Source organism: Melanerpes formicivorus, unplaced genomic scaffold (assembly GCF_026170545.1).
Source record: "Melanerpes formicivorus ecotype bairdi unplaced genomic scaffold, bMelFor1.0.p_v2 SCAF_6, whole genome shotgun sequence".
Lineage (NCBI taxonomy): Eukaryota > Metazoa > Chordata > Aves > Piciformes > Picidae > Melanerpes > Melanerpes formicivorus.
The window spans coordinates 10,546,901-10,571,998 of NW_027142358.1; the positions used below are offsets into that span (position 1 = coordinate 10,546,901).

The 25,098-nt window shown below is 35.1% G+C and overlaps 1 protein-coding gene across 5 annotated transcripts in view; it reads right to left on the reverse strand.

Annotated features, from left to right (window-relative positions):
• Positions 1 to 25,098, reverse strand: part of IDE (insulin degrading enzyme) — a 65,713-nt gene that overhangs the window by 23,800 nt on the left and 16,815 nt on the right. For 4 of the 5 annotated variants that reach the window (XM_068139638.1, XM_068139633.1, XM_068139635.1 and 1 more), the window contains 10 exons: positions 24,167 to 24,279; positions 23,590 to 23,752; positions 22,716 to 22,808; positions 22,127 to 22,218; positions 20,217 to 20,297; positions 17,261 to 17,364; positions 7,863 to 7,965; positions 6,560 to 6,682; positions 4,262 to 4,344; positions 18 to 162 (listed from right to left, as the gene is read on the reverse strand). In XM_068139638.1, coding sequence (XP_067995739.1) covers positions 18 to 162; positions 4,262 to 4,344; positions 6,560 to 6,682; positions 7,863 to 7,965; positions 17,261 to 17,364; positions 20,217 to 20,297; positions 22,127 to 22,218; positions 22,716 to 22,808; positions 23,590 to 23,752; positions 24,167 to 24,279 — 1,100 coding nt within the window. The remainder of the gene's footprint in view (positions 1 to 17; positions 163 to 4,261; positions 4,345 to 6,559; positions 6,683 to 7,862; positions 7,966 to 17,260; positions 17,365 to 20,216; positions 20,298 to 22,126; positions 22,219 to 22,715; positions 22,809 to 23,589; positions 23,753 to 24,166; positions 24,280 to 25,098) is intronic. The other variant, XM_068139634.1, reaches the window with a different exon arrangement.

The following is a 25,098-nucleotide window of genomic DNA, read 5'->3' on the forward strand; positions in this document are numbered from 1 at the left end:
TTGATTTGGGTACTTACATACATCCCATAGATGGTATTTTGGAGATCATAGTTCAAGCCAGCTAGTTCTGCTGCATATGCATACTCGTTGAGGGAGTCTTTGAGTAGTTCAAGGTACAAATAGGCCATGTTACAATGCAAGGGATCCACGTAAGCAAATGGGCTGGAAGAAAATGTTGAAAGCAAAACATGCACTTTAAAATTATTTCTCAGTTTCTTTTGGCCTTTTAAGTTTCATCTGAAGGAAACAGTATTTACTGTAAGTATGCTGATGGATCCCATTACAAAGAATTTCTATTTTGAAGCCAAATATGAACATACCTGGAAATAATTACTTAGCTTGCTTATGGTTTGAGTGGTGTTGAAATATATTGAAGATTCCAGGGATATACTCTTATTTGTGCTCACAAATCAGGACACATTACATTTATTTTGCTGCACTGTTAGAATTCACTAAGAATAAACTAAATACACTATGAATAATCAACTGAAATAAAAGCCCACATACTGAACACAAATTGATTTTTCCACATTATCAGAAAACAAAGTAGTTTCTATTATAAAAATTAAAAGACTAGCTGTTTGTGGTATGAAAATATGCAGTATGTGCTAAATTCAGTTCAGAAAGAAGTCTGGCATATCCATTTTCATACCACTGCAATAATTTTTCAATAGCAACCACTGCAGAAGCTCCACTATTGTATGACCGCAAATAATACTGTCAAAAGATGTCTCAAAAAGAGAAAGACAACTTGAAGAGTCAAGCCAAGTTTCAGTGGTGCTAGTTGTTAAATATCTGTGTATTTCACAGATTTGAAAAGACAAGTTATGTGTACCATAATTGAATATTTATTTCTAAAACTTCTGAAGTGCATGTAAATTTATCATCAATTTCACAGAAATAAATCAGCAGTATCTAACACAATTACTTGGCAGGATATGGCTTGCAATTCAAAACCACACCATTTCCATGTATTTTTCTAAGCAGTCACTAATGGTCACATTGAGAGACCTGCTAATATGTATGCTTACACTTACACAGCATTGTAGTGCATAGTGTATACCAGTATTAAATTAATTAAATGAAGATGAGACTGCCACAACACATATGCTGGCACCTTTAAAAGTTACTAGCAACTTTTAGTAAAACCTTGATGTCTTCCTCTTAGATAATGGAGAAGAACTTAAGAAAAGAACAATTGTTTTAAAAGAATTTAAAAATAGAATCTGTTAGAGATACAGAGCCTGCTACAGCCCAAAATCTTAGTCCTGGATATGCTGTTTTACTAAGTTCATTTTTCCAGACTTGGGCTTGTGTAACTTAAGCAAACAGATCAGTAAAAAATACAAGAGGACTCTGCATTTTCCCTACAATGAGAATTTCCCAGAACAGCACAATTTCAGTATGTCAAATAATGCTAACCCAATTAATACTGAAAATTTTAATTAAGACTGAATTCTAAGACTTAAGTCAACCCTTGTTATTATAAGCTTTTATCCAAATTCATTATTTTCCATTTTGATACTGAAGACTTAATAATTTTGAGTGATTACTGTAGTAGTCTGTATCAGTTATAACTTATCTATACTCCGACGGCAAAGACCAACAGGGAGTTTTGAAAATAATGAAGATTACCAAGTCATTAATCTTCAAGTGAAAAACAGCAAAAACCAACTAACACTGTTCTAAGAGCTGCCTTCTATTATTGACAAGTTAGTAAATAAATGCTTATTTCTAGTTTACTTTTTTTTTTCCCCCTAGATTGAAGAAGCAGAACAACTCAATGCCCAACGACAGCGTATTTGAAAAAATTCTGGAAAGTCTAGTTTTCCCTCCCTCAAACAGAGCTACAAGTAACATAGCTGGTTACCACATGAACAACTCAAGTTGTTTCAAGGTAGAAAGTGTCTAGCTAAAAATAATTAGCATTGTATTTTTAACATCTGTATCTCTAAACCCTGGGAAACCTGAAGGGCAGAGCTGATGACTGTCTTTATGAAGTTTTCAAACAGCAGCATGTTACACATTGTTATTTTGCTTCCTTTTAAAACACTATTGTCAAGCTCTTAAGTAATACAAGAGCAAAAGCTTATGCAGCCTGAAGGATGATGGGAAGTCCTGTATTGGAGGTTGTTACTGTGATGTTTCTTTAATGTAAGACTTGTTCCAAAACTGAAAACCTTTACATGGCATAAGGTAACTTCAAGAGGTTGTGTGTTTGAAGGAGAAACCACCCTTATCAACTTCTTAATTCATCTGCACAGCAGCAGGTGCTGTAACATCTGGGTCAGGAGTTCTTCCTGTGATGCCTGTGATCAGAGCTGCAGACAGAAGAAATTCTAGGTTTTTCTATCTTCCTGAAGTTGTCTGTAGAGTGAATACATTGTTGTAATCTCCTACAAGGCAGCATAGCTATCATAATCCAGTCTTGAATTGGGGCTAAAACCTTGTATGAAAACCCATGTTGTCAAAATGGTTTTATTCACCAGTTTACCTGGGCACAAGAACCACAGGTAATTTTATCAAGTGTTACGAATAAACACCTACATATTTCACCAGTTTCTCCAATGACCAGCAATGACAACATTGCCACTCTGGAGAGAGATTAACTAACAATCTCTATTATACATCAAAACTAGGCAAATCTGACTACAACTTCTCTTGGAGATGATGTACCCTGCACTGTCAAATTCTCCTCACATCCATTCATATACAATTACTATATTAAAGAAAAGAACCCCTGCCCCCAACCCTTAAAAAACAAAAGCCATCTTTCCACCTGTGACCATTACTAGGAGAAAAGAGGTAAACCATTCCATTATGTTAGTTAGAAAAGCTCATGTACCCTTAATGTTTTTAAAGGGCTCACTGAGATCAAAGTACAAATCCAACTTGGAAAGACTATCACCACGTATCTAGTTGAAGATGTCACTGATCATTGGAGGAAAGTTGCACTAGATAACCTTCAAAGGTTCCTTCCAAACCAAATCATGCTGCAATTCTGTGACACTATGCACATACCTTTGTGCGCTCTACATAAAATCGTTACCTTTTAATCATTCATACGCTAGTATAGAGACTGGATCACTCAGTTTGGAGTCTATTTAAAAAAGCAAAAACAGGCAACCCATAACAAATTCAGTGTCCACCAGTACCATCTTGTTTTGGATTTTAGACAAACACAGTACAAGGGAAAGCCACCAAGTACAAACAAAGATAGCAAAGTATTGCAACCATTGTCCTCTGAGTAAGAGAGGGGCAGTTAGCATTTAGTTCTTCCATTTCCTAAGACACTGAAGTTAAAACAGTTGTAGTGTTTGCCTTGTGGTTTCAGAAAGTAAAAATAAAGGTGATACCTATTTTCCCAAACTAGTACCAACATTAGTACCAAGATCTAACGATCTCTGATAAATTCTCTGAAATTGTCAAGAAATATTTCAATCCAAACAAGGACTCGGCACTGTGCGTAGGAGCATCTATTGGAGCCCACAGAACAGCCTTTCCAGAGATATCACTGAATCATTTAATTACACCACTCTCAGTAGTCCTGCACAGAAATAGCTGCACTCTAAAGACAGCAGTATTTTTTCAAACTCAAAAGACAAAAATTACTACTTGAAAGGTACACTACAAAAGGTACCTCATCATTCTCTCTTTAAAAAAAGTAATATTCCTCTGACAAAAATAACACAAGACCAAAGCTAACATTACAGCACTTTATCATGCATCTTGAGGTGAGAATCACATTGATAATAGACTGTTCTTCTAAAAAAAAAAAAAGCAGCTGTTAGTGTCAGTTACATAAAAATCTCACAATTTTAAGCACTTCAAATTTTGTAATTATGCAAACTGAAAAAAGTAATTTGAACATAAACCCACTACCAGAATAGCATTTTATAAAGAAAGCACTATCTTTAAATGACACACACCCATTTTCAAAGAGGTATATTGCAACATGTAGTATGTGCTATTTATAGGAATATTTCAGGTATAGAAAATAAAAAACAGAAGAAAGTTTGTTTAGAAAGTCTTTTTAGACAATCTTTTCCTGTTAATATACAACTGGAGCACCTCAAACTGCTTGCTACTCCACTACTGTATAACTTGCAGAAGCCTTAGATTTGGATCTTATCACATATTTCAAATGACAAACCTTTTAAAGCCTCAATACGTGCAAAGAAGTTTTTGCCACAGAAAAGCAGATCCTCAACAAACAAGAAATTTCTGGAGAGTAATTCATTATATACTTAATATTGCATACCTGAAAAATTCAAAGTTGAGACAAGCTTTTGGCAAAAAAAATTTGTCATCTTGCTTGAACCATAGTTTGCTCATAGCAGTGTCCTGTGTCAAGAAAAAAGGTTAAGTCACCTAACTTTTAACTGCAATATATCATATTTGTTTTAAAAGTCTCCTCACCACTTCAAGCCTCAATTTAGTGTTGTCCCCTTGAATTATACAACTCATATTCTTGCTATATACATTTGTGTATACAACGATCTATCCTTATTGAGACTCTCTTCTTATCACAACACCTTAACAAGCAATAGAATGGCTGCAGCACTGGGACTGAACTTCTGATCCATATGACAACTACTTTTCCATTATGCAGCATTACAGCTACACGTTTTAGACTAAGAATATAATGGCACATTTGATGCTTTTAGTAAAATAATTAATTCATTTTATGTTGTTTTCAAGTAGCATTAGTAACAAAACCCACAAACATTTAGAAAAAGCAGTAAAAACTAGCTGGAAATTAAAGGATCTGTCTACAATATTTTTTAGAGTAATATCCTCATACAGAATCAAAACAATTCTCTACGGCTTTTTCTCCCACAAAAGCTGTAAAACAGATTCTGTTCCAATTCTAGTTACATTTAAACCCCCAACATACATCTTCAAGTTGCTACACACTGGAAAGAACTTACAAATGCAAAATTATTTCTCTTTCTCATGTTTTTGAGCACGTTTATTTTTCATCAGGAACCTGGCATTATACTTTTCTCCTCCTTTCTTGCATAGTATAACTAAATCTTGACTCTTACACCATACCCTCTAGATAATATTTGATGCATACTAAAAAAGCCAAATTACTGTTCTCTCTGAAATAGCAAAATTTTTTCTTCTGTTAAATTGCTACTTTACAGATTAGAATGCATCTTACATCAGGGACATAACTGTATGGTAGAGCTGGAGACAAACAGTAGTAATTGGAGACATGATCCAATAGCTGGAGATTACTATGTGCAGTCTGGCTCTCAGGCCAAAGTCCATCTCTTAAATGCCCTCTTTCCTGAGGTTTTTTTCAGGGCAAGATGTGCTATTACAACAGAGCTGAACCTAGTGGCATGCTGCCAGTGAAAATGGCCATCCCATTGCTGCACTTACGTTCCCATCCATAACAGCAGTCCAGTTCATAGTGGTTTGGTTGTTCGGGTTTTTGTTTTGGGGGTTTTGTTTGTTTGGGGATTTCTTTTGTTTGTTTGCTTTTAGCTAATCTCTGTTGATTTAGTTATGGAAATGTTTTGCTGTGAAGTCTGGCAAATGCAAAAATTGCACAGACAAAGAAAATATGCAGGCAAAATAGATGGTGTCTATTTCATCAGGTACAGAAGAATAAAAAAAAAAAATTCCCCTCAGAAAACAAGTGGAAAGGAAAAACTAAGAGCAAATACATTTCTAAAGCAATCATGCCTTAAAGCAAAGTTTTTGTGTAGATCAATTACCTAGCTACAGAGACACTGAAGGACCATCAAGTTTCTGTAGCAAACCAATTAGTGTTACTGAACAGAGCTGTAATATGTGTCCCTGCTGAGCTTTAGGGTTTTAGTTCAGAACAAGCACAAACATGTGCTCCAAGTCCTTCTCTATTAATGATACTGCTTCAAGTATATACCTAAAATGCCATGTGCAGAAAAACAAACATTTTCCTGAAGGGTATCTCTGCACTAGACATATTACTCCAGCATGCAGAAAGTATCCCTGAATTGAATATTCAAACTGAAGCACAACATGTAATTGAAGAATACTTTTCTTATTTATCCTCCAAATAAGCCTAGAACAGAGACAGGCACTGTCAAAGATAACTGAGATTTGTTAAACGTATTGAGATAATTAATAAGACTGGACAGTGATGTTTATTCACAAGTTTAAACCTCTCTCTACCTCTTTGCATGCCATCACAAGCTTTTTTCATATATAGTTATGAAAGAGTAGCCGCAACTTACTGAAAACTGCTCAAAAAAATGTTAAAAGAGTGGCAGCCACCCTTCTGCTGAACAAACAGCTTTAATTCTATTTCTATCAATTGTTAACATGCTTGGAAAACAACAGAGTTCAAGGTGTTTGTATATTCATTTTTGTAGGAACCCAAATAGTCAGAATTAAATGTTTAGCAAGAATGAACCACCTACTGTCTTTTCTAGTGATATCTTGCAAAGCCATGTTTTTGTTTACTGTACTTTGGAACATGACATGATCTACATTTTAAGAACACATTAGAATTTACTTCTAACTTCACAGAAGGTCAGCTATAGAATAAATACATACAGCATACCTTGACAAGGGCAGGGTACTGTGTTGCATCCGTTTCCAGAGGCAAAATCTCAAAGTTAGTAGGAATGAACTCATTCTTCATTGGAAGCTTGAATTTCCCATTCAGGTCAGCATTTTGCCATTTCTAGATAAGTAGGAGAAAACAATGAGGCTACGTAGAATTTCTGTCTAATGGATACCTACTTATTTATCTTATATGACAACAAAGTATTTTAGAACATGTACCACTAACTTATGTATAAATGCTATTAGGATAAGAGGGAAAGAAAAGTATCTGGGAAACCAAATTGAAATATGTCATCAACAAGATGATGTGGCTCTGAGGAAGGAGATGAAAGATAAAAATTATTTTGAAAAGTTTACAGTAGAATAGAAGGTGGTTCTGTTTCTCCTATTTTCTGCTACTGTGAACTCTACATGAAGGTATTAAAACAATATACATAAGCAAGAATACTATTCAAGACCACAGGCATGGACAAGCTAATGAAATCGAAGTGTTCCTAGGCTATGTTGGTTCAAAGTATGTTTGGCTGGCCCACTTTGGCTCTAGGGTCTATTGTACATCCACCTCTTCTTAAAATAATAGATCAATAAATGAATTTCAACAAGGATTTGCCTACTTTCTTTGCTGGAGTTTTGAGTTTTAGAAGTTATTTAATTGGCAAAATGTACTAATTTTCTAACTTGCCAAAACCATAGAATCATAGAATGTCAGGGGTTGCAAGGGACCTCTGGAGATCAAGTCCAACCTCCCTGCCAAAGAAGGATTAGCTAGGGCAGGTCACACAGGAACGCATCCAAGCGGTTTTGAAAGTCTGTAGAGAAGAGAGACTCCACAACCTCTCCAGTCAGCCTGTTTCAGTGCTCCATCACCCTTACAGTTAAGAAGCTTTTCCTGATCAACTTCAGAAACACGGTGACATAGAGCAGTCGTAAAAATATTCCTTTCTTAAGAACAGATTCGTTCATTAACATTTAATAGAGACTTCTAAGTTTTAAAAATGTAAATGCTTACATTTTTCAGTAGCCACTGCATAGTACAATCTTCTATAGCAAAAATGGCGTAGCATTCCCTGTACTTAACATGGTTTAAAACCATTAAAATGTATCTGTTCTATGCAATAAATATTTGAAATCTAGAGACTAATGTAAGATATTTTTCATAATATTAAACAGACTTATTGTGCAATTTTCATACAGCAGCAGATATAGCTTCTCCCTTCAGCTAAATGGAAAATCAGACAAAGAATTTACCACTGTCTTTCACTTGCATATATTAGAATACATTAGAAGTTTTAACATGCCTTAATAACTTCATCAGAAATTGCTTCTTGCTTGTACTGTGTTCCATACCAGTCTTCCGTTCGGTCAGTCTTTCCTTCAAAAGACTTGGAAACTATTGCAACTCTGAAAAAAGAAACAAAGCACTTTGTCATGAATGTATCTAAGAGAAGACTGAGAAATCAGTCAGAACACTATTTCTGTTCCATCACTAGAATGCATTTATTTATGCAAATGGTACGTGGACAATTAAAGTACATTTGGATAGCAAGTATATATATGCTGAACCACACATTAAGATTAATCATGAAATTATCAGCATCATTTAATTTCACTGTTTTTTCTGAAGTGATAAAACATACCAGTTACACACAATTATTGTTGCATGCAATTTCTGTTTGTCAGGCTTAGCCCTTGTTTGAGAAAACAGAGAATGTGGTTCTTAAGATCTTCCACAGAAATAATGAAGTGACTACAACATTTTTCATACTATCTATATCAGCACTCAAGGTATGTAAAAATATTGACTACACAAAATTTATTCCAGACCTAGCTTTTTAGATTACATTACTGCAGTGTCACTCTTCTACTTAATCTGACAACAAGAGAATTTCTTCATTTTTTAAATCATTCTCATATTCTCATTTCAGAATTCTGAAAGGGTCAAAGTTCACACAATTACCTCCTACATATATTTAAATGATCACTAGATGCTCAGGAGCACATTAATGAACTTTATCAAATCTTGTGCAGATGGCTAAAATAAACATTAAAATACATGAAATATAATCATTCTTTTTTAAAATCACAAAATTTTCAGGCCAGAAACATTCTGTTGGGTGTTTATAATGTGTATAGAAAAGTGTGGCACAAATCATAACAGGCATATGAATTTGCCTGAAACTGTAATATTTTATTTTACAATAATGTCAAGGATTAAGGCTGGGCCAGCCAATAAATGCAAGTACTTAGAAGACTGCTGCAAATTAAAATCACAGAACTAGTTTTATTCTAAGTCAAACCAGGACAGCAAATACCATACTGGAGAATATACCTGGGATGAATCCTGCAAAGCCCTGAAAAGTTCAAATATGTGAACTACTAATACTGTAAATGCCTGTGTCCCTATCCCTCCTTTTTCATTTCAAATAAATCACTAACTGATCCAAGAAGGTTGAAGAAAACAGGATTCTGCTGTATTTAGTTCTAAATTACTCTACTATGAGGATTTTTGAATCTGTGCATTACAGTTGGGGAATGGTGGGCTAAATAACTAGCATTAGGTGCATTTAAATAATGACAAATAGATCTCAAGAGTCACATGGGACTGTGAAGATGTGTTCTCTAGCAATAGATTCAAAAGCTGAAGCAGGACTTATGCTACAGTCTAATCCTGAGACCATATTTTAAATAATATACAAAAGAAGGGCAATCAAATCTCACTTTTCTGGGATGCAGACTTTCTCTAGTTGGAGGGAAAACTTTTACTCCCCACCTTTGAAAAATCCACATACATGCATGAACAAAACCCATCCCCTCTGCAGAAGTTAAATAATATCCAAACCAGAATGAAAACATTCTCTTTGGGATACATTATTTAATCTCTTATTGCAAATGACAGTAGAAATGGTTAATTCTTTTTATTGTGACTATACTGTGGTTTTGTATCTGTTTGCATGTTACAGTTAGTTCACGTTTTATGCAAAAGCAACAATTCTAAGTAAATATTCAGCTAACAACTAAGTACTTCAATGCTAGAGAATATTTGTTCTTGCAACACAGCAGACACTAAGCAGACAGTCTGTTGCTCATGTTAAAATGAGCCATAGAAATATGCTATTATGTTTTGCATTTTAACTTGGGACAGCTGGTGAGCAAAAGCTCTGTCACGTACAGATGAAGTTGCTAAGAGACTAAAAATCATAGTCTACTAGAATTTCAGAGCAACTTACCAGGCCTTTCCATCCCTTAAAAAATAAAGATCATTTTACAAAGGATTAACCTAAAAGATTATCCAGAAAAAAATCCAATAATCGTGTGATCTGAGCATTGAGACAAAGGTGTTTTATGTTATAATATACAGGCACCTGTTTTTCAACATTTCCTCCTCCTACCCTTCTTCAATATACCAATGCTCAAGCAGTAGTGACAACCCAAGCACCCAAACATTTTCAGTGAGAATGTACTAAAATTAGAGAGCTAAAAATAATTCTGTCTGCTCAACACATAAAAAATATGAAATTGTGGAAATCGTGATTGCAATTCTTCAAGCAGTTCTGCCTCAAGGAATCCTACTGCCCTCCCTATATCTTGATCTACTGGAATCATTACTTACATTTTGAGCACTCAAAACCTGGCCCACAAGCACATGAAACAACCCAAAAGGCATTTATTTCATCTGCCCAAGAATTGCAACCTAAACCAAGGCACAAGCACCAGCAGCAGTCACCATGAGGACAGAAAAGGAGAAAAGAAGCACAACAGGCAGAAATAAAATTCCATGCAGTTACTTAAATGTACCATGATGCATCTTTCAAGTTACCAAATGTATAATGTTACTTTTACTTTTCATTTCTGTGTTGTGCTGTAGAGCACCATGAATAGCCACATGGTTTAAGACAGCATTAATATGCACTGGAAAAGCAAGAGAGTATCTTTAACAGTCTATATCTTATTTAAACTTAACCAATGCAATTAGGCATCCAAGCCATTCATTAGCATGGAGCACAGCTAAAACTGTAAATGCAGTTTAATTTTATATGTGTATTTTTCAACATGCAAACTGTAGTCCTCAGTTATGGTCAATTTTCAAAAAGAAGCACAATTTCTATAATGTGATACACGTTTTCATTTTCTAGAAATCTGAAATAGAACTACAAGTGAACTACAAGATCCACAGAAGAGTGTTAATGGGAAGCGAATTCATGCTTTAAAAATCAATGTACTTTCAGGAAAAAAATTATCAACTTTTCTATTCCAGATTTACATAACAAAACTCAGGCTTCTAAGGGTGAAAAAGTAACAGATTTTGTGGTATTAGTAACAGATGTGTCAAAGCCAAAAAAATTAATTTATACTTAAGAAACAATTGTGGGTTTTAGGAACTAATTTAAACTTTTGTCTTCCAAATGGTGATGTTGTCAAATGAAGGGAAAACCCAAAACGTTATCTTATTCAAATGTGTAAAATAACATGCTGGGGACAAAACCAGCATAAGCCTAGATCCATTTCCTTCAAAATCCTCAGTAAAACTGATGTGAGGCAATATAGGCTGTGCAAAGCCACTTCCACACAAACCTCATTAGGACACAGAGTAAGAGGGTAAACTACATGCGGAGAGATAATGAGGGAGTGCAGCATTCTAATTCTGTAGAAACAAAGTTATTTGTCAGGGTTCAATAAAACTAAGTTTTTATAAACACACTGGTTTGTAGAGAGAAAACAGTGTAAAAAAGAAGAGATTTTCAAAATCCTTAATCAGATACAATGCTATTAAAAAATAAACACATAGATTCTATATTTGTATCATGTTTATCATCAGGGATGAGCATCAGCGACTGCACTGAAGTAACTGCTCAGGATCTGTGAAATTCTAAGCCTCAGAAATTTCTCTATCAACATTTTTGGCTTTCATTTTATTTTTCTTCCCTCTAGAATAGTACTAGCGCTGCACTTCAGCTATCAAGAGGGAAAAAAAAATATGTTCATTTGCTATCTGGGGAAAATGTTCTTTAGTTGCTTAATCCGATGAGTCACTAGCTTCTTAGATTTTAATAAAAGCATTTATTCGGCAGATGATGAAGGGGAAAATTTGTACTGGAAATGATGGGAATATTACACTTTTCAGTTAAGACTGCAACACATGCCAAGTCTATTCCCTTATCTTCACAGATGGCTGGCAAAACCCAATGCAGTTTAAACAAGTAAAAAATGATACTTACATCTTAAAAAGGTTTCTCTCTTAGGGAAATCAAGCTACTGAATGCAACAAGTAGTGTGCAGGAGTGGGAGAGAGGAGGAGAATATGAAAAATTCCTGTTATGGTTCAGTCAAGCAGAAGCACATATGGATACTTGCTACCATCTGTGAGTATGGATATTTTTCCATACTTTTTAAAAACACAGTTTGTTAAGAAAATAACATATGAAAAGCTAAACTTTTAAAAAGGACATTGAACAATATCATCTAACTGGGAATGCAGACACCCCAACATTGATACCAAGAAAAGTCCTTAGTGTAGATGAATTCCAATAGAGTTGCAAAGAGGAAATTATAAATACAACCACGGTAAAAAGGAAAAACTCAGTTCAATGGAAACTAAAACACTGCAACACACAAGTTATAAAGAGAGCAAGAAAGTGAAAGAGAGCAGAAAGAGGAAAAAAAATAAAACAAAGAGAAAAAAAAATGAAACAGGGAAGAAAAAAAAAACAAACCAACAACCAGTAAAGCTAGGATACTAATCCTGTTATAAAAAGGTATACATGAGCATAAGCAGCAGTACATGGTGGATAACCAGAACACACGACACTTAAGAATCTTCAACTCAGTTTGATATTTTGGGTTTCTTTTAATAATTTTGGAAAAGACAAACATTCTGAACATAAAGAGAAAAAAAGATGTGAATGTATGGTTGTAGGGCAACAGCAAATGCTAGCATGGTTTTAGTCTACAGATAATAAGCAGTAGATCCATCATTACTCTGGCCACATACCATTCAAACTACAAGTAAGCCTGCTGCTGCAGCACTATGGGACTCACTCCTGCAGGACTCATTCGATCTATGTTAAAGTAACAATGTTTTGCTGAATTCTGCTATCAAAACTGCATGTAATCAGTCTTTGTTCACTCTCTAGTTTGTATGTACCTATATTTAAGCCTCTACAGGACATCTGTAGGCATACCTGTGCATATTTAAGAGAACTAGCCTTCTCGTATTTACTATCTCAAAACACTACTAGAATCTCTACAATAAAAAGAATATATAATTGCTTTAACAATATGCTGAAGAAGCTATAAAATCAATTATATTCCAGTTTTGAAAGTTTCTTTATTTCCCAATATGCAGCTGTTTTTATTCAAATGCTTAAAATTATATACTGAATGTAACCTGCTTCTTTAACCAAGGGAAACAAAGAGACAAAGTGCTTAGTCCTGCAGGAAGATCAAATGCAACATTTCTTCAAGCATTCAAAAAACAAAACAAAACAAAGCACAGTAAAAACAACTTAGAAGAAAGCAGGGTGAGACCAAAGATATTTAAATTCCAAGATTACATGGAGACTCAAATACACAGAAGTTACTAGATGACCATCCCTCTCTGATCACAAGCTTTCTTGATTGAGTCATCGTTACTCTTCCACTATGAAAACTCTTGACACCTTCCTGTACAGAAAAGCAAACCTATTCTGTCAAATTTAGTTTCCAAAACACTCCCACCACTGTGACTCTCCAGTCTAAATATACTAAACTTTCCTATTTGAAAAGTCACATAAAATAGCATTCAAAACAGGCTGTGTTTGAAAAGCTGAGATGAAAATACTCTCTCCATTAGAATCAAAGCTCCCCAGTTGCTTCAAATACTGAAGCTGAACATCTTCAGCTGGTATTTGCTCTAGTTCAAAATGAATGCTTTTTCTTTCTTTAAAATTAATCCACAATTACCAAGTGTAGAGAATATTTCCATCTCCAGCCAAGTCAGTGTCAAAAGTGAGAAGACTGATGTAATCCTACAGAATGACTATAAATGATACATACAATTGTAAACAACTGTTTTACTTGGTCAATAATGTCTCAAGTTATGGCTAAATTCTCTGTCTTTTCAGAATTACTTTTTTCTCCCTCTAAGAAGAATTTTGCTCATCTTGCTCTTTCTTGCCCTTAACCAAAACAAAGAAGAATGCAGAATTACAACTGCAAGTTCAAATATGGATTTAGATTACTACGCATTTAACATTCTAAATTCTTCTCAAATTTGCCACCGCTATTCCTGTGTTTCTGAGCACATTATACAAACTTGAATTCTCTTCTCCTATCTGTATTCTCTATGCCTTCCTTTCTCACACTAACAACTTTCAAACAAGCTTAATTATGGCTATTTTGAGGTGGACTACTGTGAACTGGAAGGGACTGTCAAAAGGCTGCCACAGCCAGCAAATAGAATATCACAGAAGACTGATGAGTGGTCTGTGGTGTCCAGCAGCACTTCGTAAGCTTAAAGAGTCTATGACTGTATCTACATATACTCATTTTCTCTCACAACTTTTTAAAATTTAAGTAAACACATGCTTTGGAAGTTCTCTGGCTGAAGACAAAGACCCAATTGACATTATGAAAGGTATCTTTCCCTAAGACTATACTGTTTTCTTGCAATGTGAAAAGCCACATTTTAAAGCTGGGTGAAGCATTAGTAAACATCAGAACCAATTAAGCAACTGTCACTCATTTATTAAATCAGTATTGCTCCTAAGCAATTAAAAAAACAGAAGTTCAAATTTACGTGGAATTTGGTTAAGATTTCTTCTGTGTATAAGTAAATACATATTCTCTCTTTTAATTACTAAAACCAGTTTTTATGCTAAAGGTAAGCTGGGGCATAGATGAACACAAAAATACATTCTAAACAGACGTATTTAATACAATAGGAAAGATAAACTGGAAATTTTCTTTGTTTGCTCAAAATATGATCTCTTGAAACATTTAAGCTTTACTTGCAATATCCTACACATATCACACACAGATGCACACCCACACACAAAGATATAGCCCCTTCTTTAAAGGGCATTTATTACTATGGCAACTACTGTCACTGAAATAGGCAGCTCCATGTATTTTATCATTACTTGTCTAGCCTTAGAAACACCAGACTCCCATCATATCTGCAAATACAGTTCAAGATCCAATTTTATCCTACTTTAACCAGAAATTACTTGAATATGAGAGATTTTGTCATACAAACACAGTGAAGATTCATGCTCAAACTTTAAAGTAATTCACAGTAATTTCAGAATGGTGAAATACAAAAATATAAAGAAATATATGAATGCATGCCTTGCTACCCTTATATATCCAAAACTATCTGAAAAATTCAATTTGGAGCATATTCAGAAACAGACCCTCAAAAAAATAATTTTTTTGTATCATGTATCTGGCTTCCAAAGCCCTGTTGAATAGGTGTTCAAATACAGTAAGACTGATGTACAGAATCACAAGCAAGAGCTTGTTCTATGTTCTCATAAGTTTATTATCTCTATGCCACTAATTTAATATTACAATTATACACAAAAGAGCTATTAAAAGAACCAATTAGAAGGAAAAAAATAATAACTACAATAAGAAAAAGAAAATTCAGGCTCCACCATGCTACTGTAACTGTTGCCCAAGCAACATCCTAGTAATAAAGATTGTATGCACATTATGCATACATATAAATATAAACACACAAATTCACATATTGTCCTACTGAATCTCTGCCCTGTTCAGTGCACTGAACAATTAAGATATTTTGCTGAATGCATGGTCTGATGACTTCTCTTTCCAATATTCACCTCTTCTTCTAAATACATAGAATTACCACAAGGTCCCTATCACAGCACTCAATGTTACAGGAACTAACTTCACATTTAAAATCAGAATCATTAAATTATTTGGACTGGGGGGACCCTAAATACCATCTAGTTACAATATCCCTGGCCATTGATGGGGATACCTCCTACTAGACTAACTTGCTCAAGGCTCCATCTAACCTGGCTTTCATTGGATATTGTAAGAGACATTCAATTTCATAGGAAGCTAAGGCATATATAGATCCATGAAATTATGGCATAGCCATCATTTTAGATCTCACTTTGAAATTTTTTTTTATTATTATTTCCATTGTGTGCTACCTCATAAATTAGAAGCAAAGATTATGCTGAATTCTTTGTGGATTCAGATTCTTAGCAGTCCCTGTAAGTTAGGCTTCAAGATTTTAGGCATAATCAAGAAAACAAAAAGGAATGAGTAATTACTGGTTTGCTGTGGTAATTTTGTTTTAGTAGCTTGTCTTGTGCAATTTAGGAAGTCTGTGACAAAGCAAAGAAGTTAGTTCTTCTGAGCAGCATTAAACACACTTAACCTTGAAGCCGTGCTTTTTCTCTTTCTGCAGCTTCCTTTACTTTCATAACACATCTTCCAATTATACTGGCAGGTCAGGAAGAGCAATATATGGCACTGGTACATTATAATGCAGTTCCAGAACATTTCTGTTCTCTAAGAACTGAAACAGAAGAAGTTTGTATGGAAGGGAAAAAAAACCAGAAGGAAAATAAAACTAACCAACGAAAAAAAAACCACAAGTCTTGGTAAAGTTTAGTTTGTTTAGTCTGCACAGGCTTTCGTGCTCAGTTCCTCAAGGTTTACTCCTGGACTTAACCATCCCCAGCAGTTCCACTAGCCAGCTTCTCTATCCATCCTTGACTAAGACACAGCTCCCCACAGCTACCACGACCACCCCTTAAATTACCTCCATGACATTCTTTGCCATCTCTCTTGCTCCCAGGCTCTCCCTCCCCTTCCTTAAACATTTTACACAGGCCTCCCTCCTCCTCTATGAATAAGCTCCTTTTTTTTCCCTGCCCCTATTATCCTCTCTATGGCTTCCAGATTCCTTCACTTATAAATCATCATCTCAGCTAAATACTATGTCCCTTATGCTGGTCTTTAGGTATTCAAACAGACATTAGGTACATTTGCTCTTTCAGCCTCTCTTTCCTACCCAGCTTGGGTAAGAACACAGGTTCCTCAAAAGAAGGAAAGAGAGGCTTCCCCTTTTTCCTTTCAACATTAGGTCTGGTCAATTACTGAGCCCTAAAATTTGTACTGAAGCGCACACACATTCTGCAAAGAAAGCCCATGTGCAGTATTGGTCACTCTCCTATCAAAGACATGTTCTGCAAGTCTGAGAGATTTTAGCAGCAAAAGACACAGCTATTTCTACCCACATAAATGGATAACTTTTCCAAAAGGTCCACTAACCTACAGTTTCATATCATTCCACAAGGAAAATAAAGCCATCCTCTTAACAGATTTGCAGACCTAGCTCGAAGAGCACTCCATATAAAATGTCCTAAGAATTTAGTGAGGCAGGATAATTTTACTATACAGTTGAGCTATTCCAAGTCCATTCCTAAAAACTACTTCAGTATGAAGAAGGCATTCTGCATAGAAAGGACTGAAAGGATGCTTCTCTCTGAACGGCAAGACTTCCATGCATTTAAGAGTGCTTATTTTCAATGGCGAGCACACAGAACAATTAGCTCTTTTTCAACGACATTTCCTTTGCAGCTGTATGACACACCTAAGAATTTGTGTTTACATTAGGTTCATCTGCTTTCTTACCAAGTTTGGGTTAAGATACAAGTTATTGCAGAGTTTAACTTACCGAACATTTTCTGGCCTCAGTTTATCCAGTACCATCTCTATTAAATCAGGCCTGAATTCTTCAAGCAAATATTCAGCAGCCAATACTTCTTCTATAGGATAATACTGAAAAACAAAGCCCAGAAACATGTAGATGTATTAAACAAAAGGAAAGCACAAAAAGCTGCCATTTGTAAAGGAAATGAAAAGTATATACATCTGGTCACTAAATCTCTACTACTTTGGTAATTTCCAATTAGAAATACTTAAAACATTCATCTTAAAACTAAACACTAATGTACTCTAACAATGCAGTAATATTTCTGCTACAGTTGATAATTTTCTATACTGCATATCATCACTCTTTTTGCTTAAGATACTTTATGTCTTGATATAAAAAGTAATCCACCTCTAAATACTTCTTGGAAGTAACTAAAGGAAAAAAAAATGACACAGTAAATGCTGACCCCTGGAGGATATTTTTAAAGATAAAAGAACACCAAATACTCTGGTGAGTATACGAGATTGCACTTGGGAAAAACAGAACCAAGAAAAGCAAACAAATAGAAGAAAAAAAAAAATCACTACTTTTTATTTAAAGCAATTTAAAGGAAGGTATATTTCAATTATCTAAAAGCATAACACAATTTTTTTAACTGTCAGGAATTGTGTCTTTAGGATTAAACTGAAAATCTTTTATGGTACAGCAAAATTTATAAAAAAAAAAAAAAAAAAGTAGTTAAAATTCTTCTAAAAAATTCCTCTGTGTTTGACAGGAAAACTCTCTTGATTGACATCTATTTAACAAGGGAAAAATACTAGGTGACCTAAACACCTGATACTTGCAGTCTGCCATACATGTGTACTTCCTTTGACTAGAATTATGAAATGGCTTTCTGCAGTATGTATACACACACAAAAAAACTACAGTGAAATGATTTCCAGACCACAGACTAACTCAACAAAGGATTCTGGAAAGGACAAAGGGCTGGAGAGCAAGGACAATGAACTAAACCTTTGTTAGGAAAAATTCAGATGTGAATGCTAAACATTCAGAATTTCAGAGGTCTCATCCAAAAGATTCATCATACACATGCTCATTCTGCATAAACAGGTAAACAGGCTAAGCAACTTGAAGGGAGATTTTGAAGTATTTTATGCACTTCTAATCTGGATTTCCCAAGACAATACAGACTTGGTGACCTAAAGTCTATGCTTTATTTCCTTTATACACACAGGTCAGAGTCTTCGCATCAACTGGAACTAAACACAAAATATGCTTGTTTACTTTATTATCTTTGTATTTTTTGAGCATGCATTGGAGAAGATGACCTCCAGAGGTCCAACCCCACCTCAACCTTTTTGTGATTCTGTGGCTACTTTTCAGCAATGTCAGGAGCATAATGTAAAAATAAAACAGGCTAAACCAATCTAGCTACAACAATCAGATTAGAAACCAATTTTTAAAATTAGACAATTAAAGAGACAAAACAAAGGAAAAAGGGCACTATAAACCAGGGAACAACTACCTGGAAATCAAGCCTGCACATGACACAGAAAATATACTTTGAAAACAAGACATTATTGGTGACTCTTTAGACCAGAACAAATATGCTTTGAAGATGAACTTGTGTTTTGCAGAATAAAAAGGGGTTTAAATTTTTTTTTTTTGTAAATATGTAAAAACTTATGACATTATTTTTACTCCTGCTAACTTATACTCAGGTTCTTCTCCACATTATGAAAAAAAACAGCTTGTACTTGTAAGTGCATGAAATCATCAAACAACAGTTTTAGGCTTGGTTAATTCAAAGTATAAATTTCATATGACTCAGAAGCAATAAAAAGAACTAGAAAAGTAACTTTTCTGTAACTATTTAGGCAACTAACAGCAGAACCTGAATAATTATTCATACTGCAAAGCACAGCGTAAGAAAAAAAGCAGGGGGAAAAGAAAAAAGTCCTGAATTAATATTGTGCTTTTGGAAACACTGCTGGCAACTTTCTGGCCTGATTTTTGGAGACAGCAACTGTAACAAGGAATGAGCCAACAAACATAGCCCACTGAAAGACTGTTTCAGAAGTCTGTCAAACGCATAAAATCTCTTTAGCAGAACAAAAGCAAGATACAGCATTCCATATAGGAACACAAAAATATCTGTTTAAATGTTTTCAGTTACATCTTTTTAGTAAGCAGAAAGACAATTCTAAAATTAAAGATCACTACCTGGACTTCACAAACTAGTATGCTGCAGAGGCATTAACAGGAATTCCTGCTAAGAAATCAAAAATGCCTCTGGAGTAGATGTAGACATAAGCTGTGCAATGGAGAGCATCTGCAGTGTATTAAAGTTTCATGAATTTCACTAGGCATAAAACCTTCAGCCTAGACCTTCCTTTAGTGCAAAACAAGGTAATTGAATTTTTCGAAAAAATACAAAGACTAAGTATAAACTACATCATCATTCTTTGAGCACCAGCATTTTATTGAATTAGTAGTCAAACATTTCTAATATGCTGTCTTAATACAAACACTTCTGCTTATAAAGTATTTCAATATTGTTAACTATGGAAATGTTTAGAAACATAGTACCTGTGTTTGTGATAAAATTAGTTTCTCCCTTATTTCCCTAGAGTACATTCAGCTATTTGGTACACTCAGCACACCTTAAAACATTGGAAGAGGTCAAACAGCAACTCCAGCAACTGTAAAATCAGTTCCACCAAGTGTACAAGTATAAAATGGTAGAGTGAAGGAAATGCAACTTCCTGACTGCCAAAACTAAGATCTATGCAGTATGATACTACCTTCCTAAGCTCAAGAAGTGCAAAGAACCTTTACAAATAGCTGCATTTTATTAAGACTATAATCATGCTGCTAAATTAGTATATTGCAAAAAAAAAAAAAAGGGGAAGGGGGAGGGCAACAAAAAAACCCAACAAACCAAACAAACTAAAAACCCCAACCCTACACTTACATGTAACATTCCTCCAAGCTTTGACGTGTAACCTCTCGGCCGTTCTTTGTCTTTAAATCTGAATGCCACAGCATTTAAATCCTAGGAAACAATGTAAGAAAGCTTGAAAAACATACATTAAAGACTATTTAATTACTGGGTAGTTAATTCCTTTTTATAATTTCAGAAAAGGTAGGACTTTTGTCGTACCCATTTATGTGAGGTAGGTAACTACTTTAACAAGTTTTCGGCAATATAAAATTCACAAGCAATTTCACATAGCCTCACAATGTGATACGTGACAACTCCTGCAAACCCTGTTCATAGTAAGATCTGTCCCATAGCTCATATATTTAAATTTCCCGAGAATCTGAAAACACATCAACGTGGATACAACAAATGTGTAGTGCTGCAGTGCAATGTTTGTTGCATGATAATGAACTGAAGCCTCTTCCCTCTTTTTTTTTTTTTTTCCCCCTTTTGCACTGCCAGCCAAAAGGTAAATTTAGAGACAGAAAAAGTGTGTTCATGCCATTTTAGCCACAGAAACAGAACATGTCATTGTTAGAATACAATGGCAAGGGTGAATGAAAAGAGATCTAAGTCTACAAAACCAATGAAAAGGACAGTTCTTCCATCTGTGGAAACACCCAGAGAGTCTGGCTAGTTCAGCATTTGGAAGTAAACTCAAAAGAAGGTTCTTTTCAAAGTAGATTAGCAGCTCTTCTGACTTCCCCCACAGCCTCTAGTGTGCCCGGGCTGACAGAAGTGGAGCCAGGAAGAGACACAGGGATGAGATGGGAGGACGGAATCTTCTATTTATGTACAACAGTGAAACAATTCCATTGGGGTAAGAAGACTTCATTTACAGGTATCAGTGTCAACATGCAAGAAGCGAAGTTAAAGTATCTAAAGAATTTCTACTCTTAGAAGAGAATCAACAGTTTTCAAATGGAAGACGAAATAAGAAACATTTACTCAAGTAACTGTAGTGAACCAATGAGACTACACATATAAATGCAACTGGTTTTATTTCACAGTGTCACTGCGAAGTGCAGTACTACTTAACTCTAACAGGATACTTCACATTTTTCTCTGTGCACACAGAGCCATATAGACTCAAGAGACACATTAACAGTTCAGCAAAGGCTGAAGTACACAAAAACACTCCATTAAAAGTTTTAGTTGATCTCTCATCAAGGGGTGAGATCAAACAGCAGACTGAACGTCCTACTACATTTAAAATCTCAGTTAAACAATTTGGTGTATTTGATGGCTGACCCCAAAGAGTGGTAGTGAATGGTGTTAAATCACAAATGGTGGTCCCCACAGCTCAGTAATGAGAGCCAGATATTTTTTATACCTTTATCAAATAATCTGGATGAGAGGATTGAGGGCTCTCTCCTTAAGCTTGCAGATGACACCAAATTATGCGGGTGTCAGGCTGCTTGGAAAGGTTGGATCAATTGCCTGAGACCAGTAGTATGAGGTTCAACAAGGCCAAGTACCAGGTTCTACATCTGGGTCACAACAATCCCAAGCAATGCTACAGGCTGAGGGGAGAATGGCCCAGTGAAAAGAAGACCTGGAGGTATTGGTTGTCAGCTTGTTAAATACGACCCAGCAGTGTGCCCAGATGGTACTTAGGGACTTGGTTTAGTGTTGACATAGCTACCACTAAAGCTCAGTTAACAGTTGAACTTGATGGTCTTAGATTCCATGATTCTATAGCACTATTTCACAACACCATTAAGACAATGAATTCTGAATGCACTTGTCAGTTGCGTCATGTTGCACCTTTATAATTAAAATATTTAATTACCATGCAATTATTAAAGGCTACTTCCACAGCCAAGGAATTTGCTTCTACTTATGATCTAAAAATCTGCCAAAAAACAATCACCACATATTTCAAGTACCAATCACTATACCTTGCACTCTTGGAAAACCCATTCTTGAGGTCCTTCCGTACGTAGTTTTTGAATATATTGAAACATGTGCAAAATAATATCTTCAACATGCACTGGAAAGAAAGAAATGCTTAACAATTCGCTCAGTTCTGCACAAAGAAAAAATTCTGATGAACACAAACACATGAAGTTTTATTTTCAATTACACCCTGATACATAGCACATATGCAATCCCACTGGCAAAGGTAAACATGTTTTTGCTCACATACGAATCTTACTCAGATATGAACTAATTCTGAATACTGTACTGAATATGTTTTACATTGATATATACATTTATAATATAATTTAATTAAGGTCTAACCAGTACAAATAATTAGCACACAAACGTTTTAACAGCTTTTCTTTTAAAGATGCTTACTTTAAAATATCTCATTGAATACTTTAATCTCAACTAAGCTGGTTCTTATATTAGATCAAGTGTGTTAGCACATTACAAATTATCTACATACAAATAACCAGATAATGAAAATAAAATGGCTTTAAGCTATGAACACAAAACAAACTCATGAGATCATGACATGGAATGAAGACACAGTGCTTCACTTACAAAGTCCTTCCTCTGTCAAGTCCACATTAATAATGAAAAACATGAAACCTCTAGCACCTTCTTTCTGTCCTCCAACAAGAGTATTTACCCATCCTATGAAATCCAAAAGAAAATGTATTACATAAACAAATCCATAACAATGTGTGCAATTTTTTGTATGCTTCAGCAACATTACTCTGGTTTTTTCCCTTTTAACATTTTAACTATTTTACATGTTCTAGATTTAAGAACGTTTACATGTTCTTTCAGACTAGATAGAAGGATGAAATTTTTTATGAGGAGGGTGGTGAAACACTGGAAAAGGTTGCACAGAGAGGTGGTGGAAACATTCAAGGTCAGGTTGGATAGGACTCTGAGCAACTTGATCTAGTTAAATATGTCCCTGTTGACTGGGGGAAGAGTTGGACTAGACGACCTTTGAAGGTCCCTTCTATGATTCTCTTCTTTAATGCCTAAAGCAACAGCACAAGATAAATACAACACAGGTCAGACTCACCTGACACTGGTCTCAGAGTGATATGACAACTAAAAATTATTTGATTACTGGCTAATTTATTTCTGTTTAGAACAAGGGACAGCAGTCTCTGAGTCAGTGACAGAACAGAGACAAGATCATTATGTCCACGTTCATATAACTCTCTAAACAAGGGTAAAAGGGAATGCAGGAAATAACAGCTTTAGGAGTCACAATGTCTGTTATTTTTACCCTCCACAGAGACCTAAGTAAAGAAACTCAACTTACAACTCAAATTATTCAAACAGTTGGGGGCTATAAATTAAAACATGCAGGGATCAATTTTAAGTGAAATGAAGCTAAGCTCTAGAAAGTTGTGCAACAAATTACTTCTTGATTCTCTACCTTCAAAGGACTTACCTTTGGCTTTAAGTTCTGATAAAAGACTCCCGGGGCCTTCATGCCCAATCAGATGACCAAGGTAATGACCAGGGTTTGATTTATAGTACTTCTGAAGGTCTGGTATAGGAAATGTGACATAAAGATTTCTAATGTCCTTAATAGGTACCACTTTGTAAAGTTGCTGGGAAGGAAAATAAACAAGGAGATCAATAAACTAAAGGAAACTCTCATTGTTTTATTAATTTCCAGAGCACATATCATGTTCTCTTCACATGCACAGTTTATCAGAATGAAATCTCAAAAGTAGAGGTATGTAAACTCCAGGGCAACACTTTATCCATTCATGATGTAAACAAAGAAGTAATCAAATTATTTCTGAGTTGCTTACAGCCGCAACCAAATGTACAACCTTTATTACAGGCAACATAAATCTATGCTATAGTCAGCATGGAAAGTTAGGTGGAAAATTAAGAAAGAAATATGGAACTTAACATGGATATTGAGAGGGAAGTAATGAAGTGCACAAGGTATTACTGTAACAAAAAATGCCATTTAAGACGCTAATTTCTGATGGAAGATGTCTCTCCATACGCACCCGGAGATGTTCTTCTTGGAAAGGATGTTCAGGAAACTCTGGTATAGGGACATTTTTATTCTCTACTTCTGAAAATAATTTTACCACTAAACAAGTCAACTCATCCAAGGATTCTAGAATAAAGAAACATTAGAAAATGTACAATCATTACCTGAAGATTCCGGCAAATTTGGATTGTGTACATTCTTTGGAAGAGATATGAATTACACAGAAAAGCAGTTTTAACGGTGTGATTTATAATTTCAGAAAGGAAATCTGTATTAATATATAATTGTTTAATGATAATGTGCTACATTCACCACACTTATTAAGGAAGGCTTCAACCATAGTTAAAACAAATCTGGTAACAAGAAAAAAGCATCTTTTGAATTTAAGTGATGAAAGCTGGAACTGAAGAAAAGATAAGCCTGATATTGAACACTGCCAACAAAAACCAAACCAAACCAAAAATGTCCACCAAAAGCTTAAGGAACAGGGAATTACAGCTGCAAGTTTCCAGAGTGAAAGCATCTTTGCCAAAACCTGGGACTTTCTCCAGCCTCAGCTCACCTTCAGTACCCTGAATGTACACACCTACTAGTAACACATCTGATACTGTACCTTGAAAAACAAAAACTTTGTAATGCATTTTACTGTTCAGGTTGTGATAGTCTGAAAGGAACTAGGGACCCTGGAACTGGTTTGATAGTAAGTATATGCACAGAACTTGGATTCAGTTAAGTAGAACTCACTGTGTTTGCCCACTTTAAAAATTATTCATGTATATGTCATGATTGAAATTAAATAGGTACATTTTGTTAATAAGCCTTATACTCTGCATCTTGTAAACAGCTGCAAAGGAAAATTTCACTTTGCTAATTCATTTTATTTTATTTGATCCACACTTACCATCTGAGCATTACTGTAAAACACCATTCAAGTACCAGTCTGCC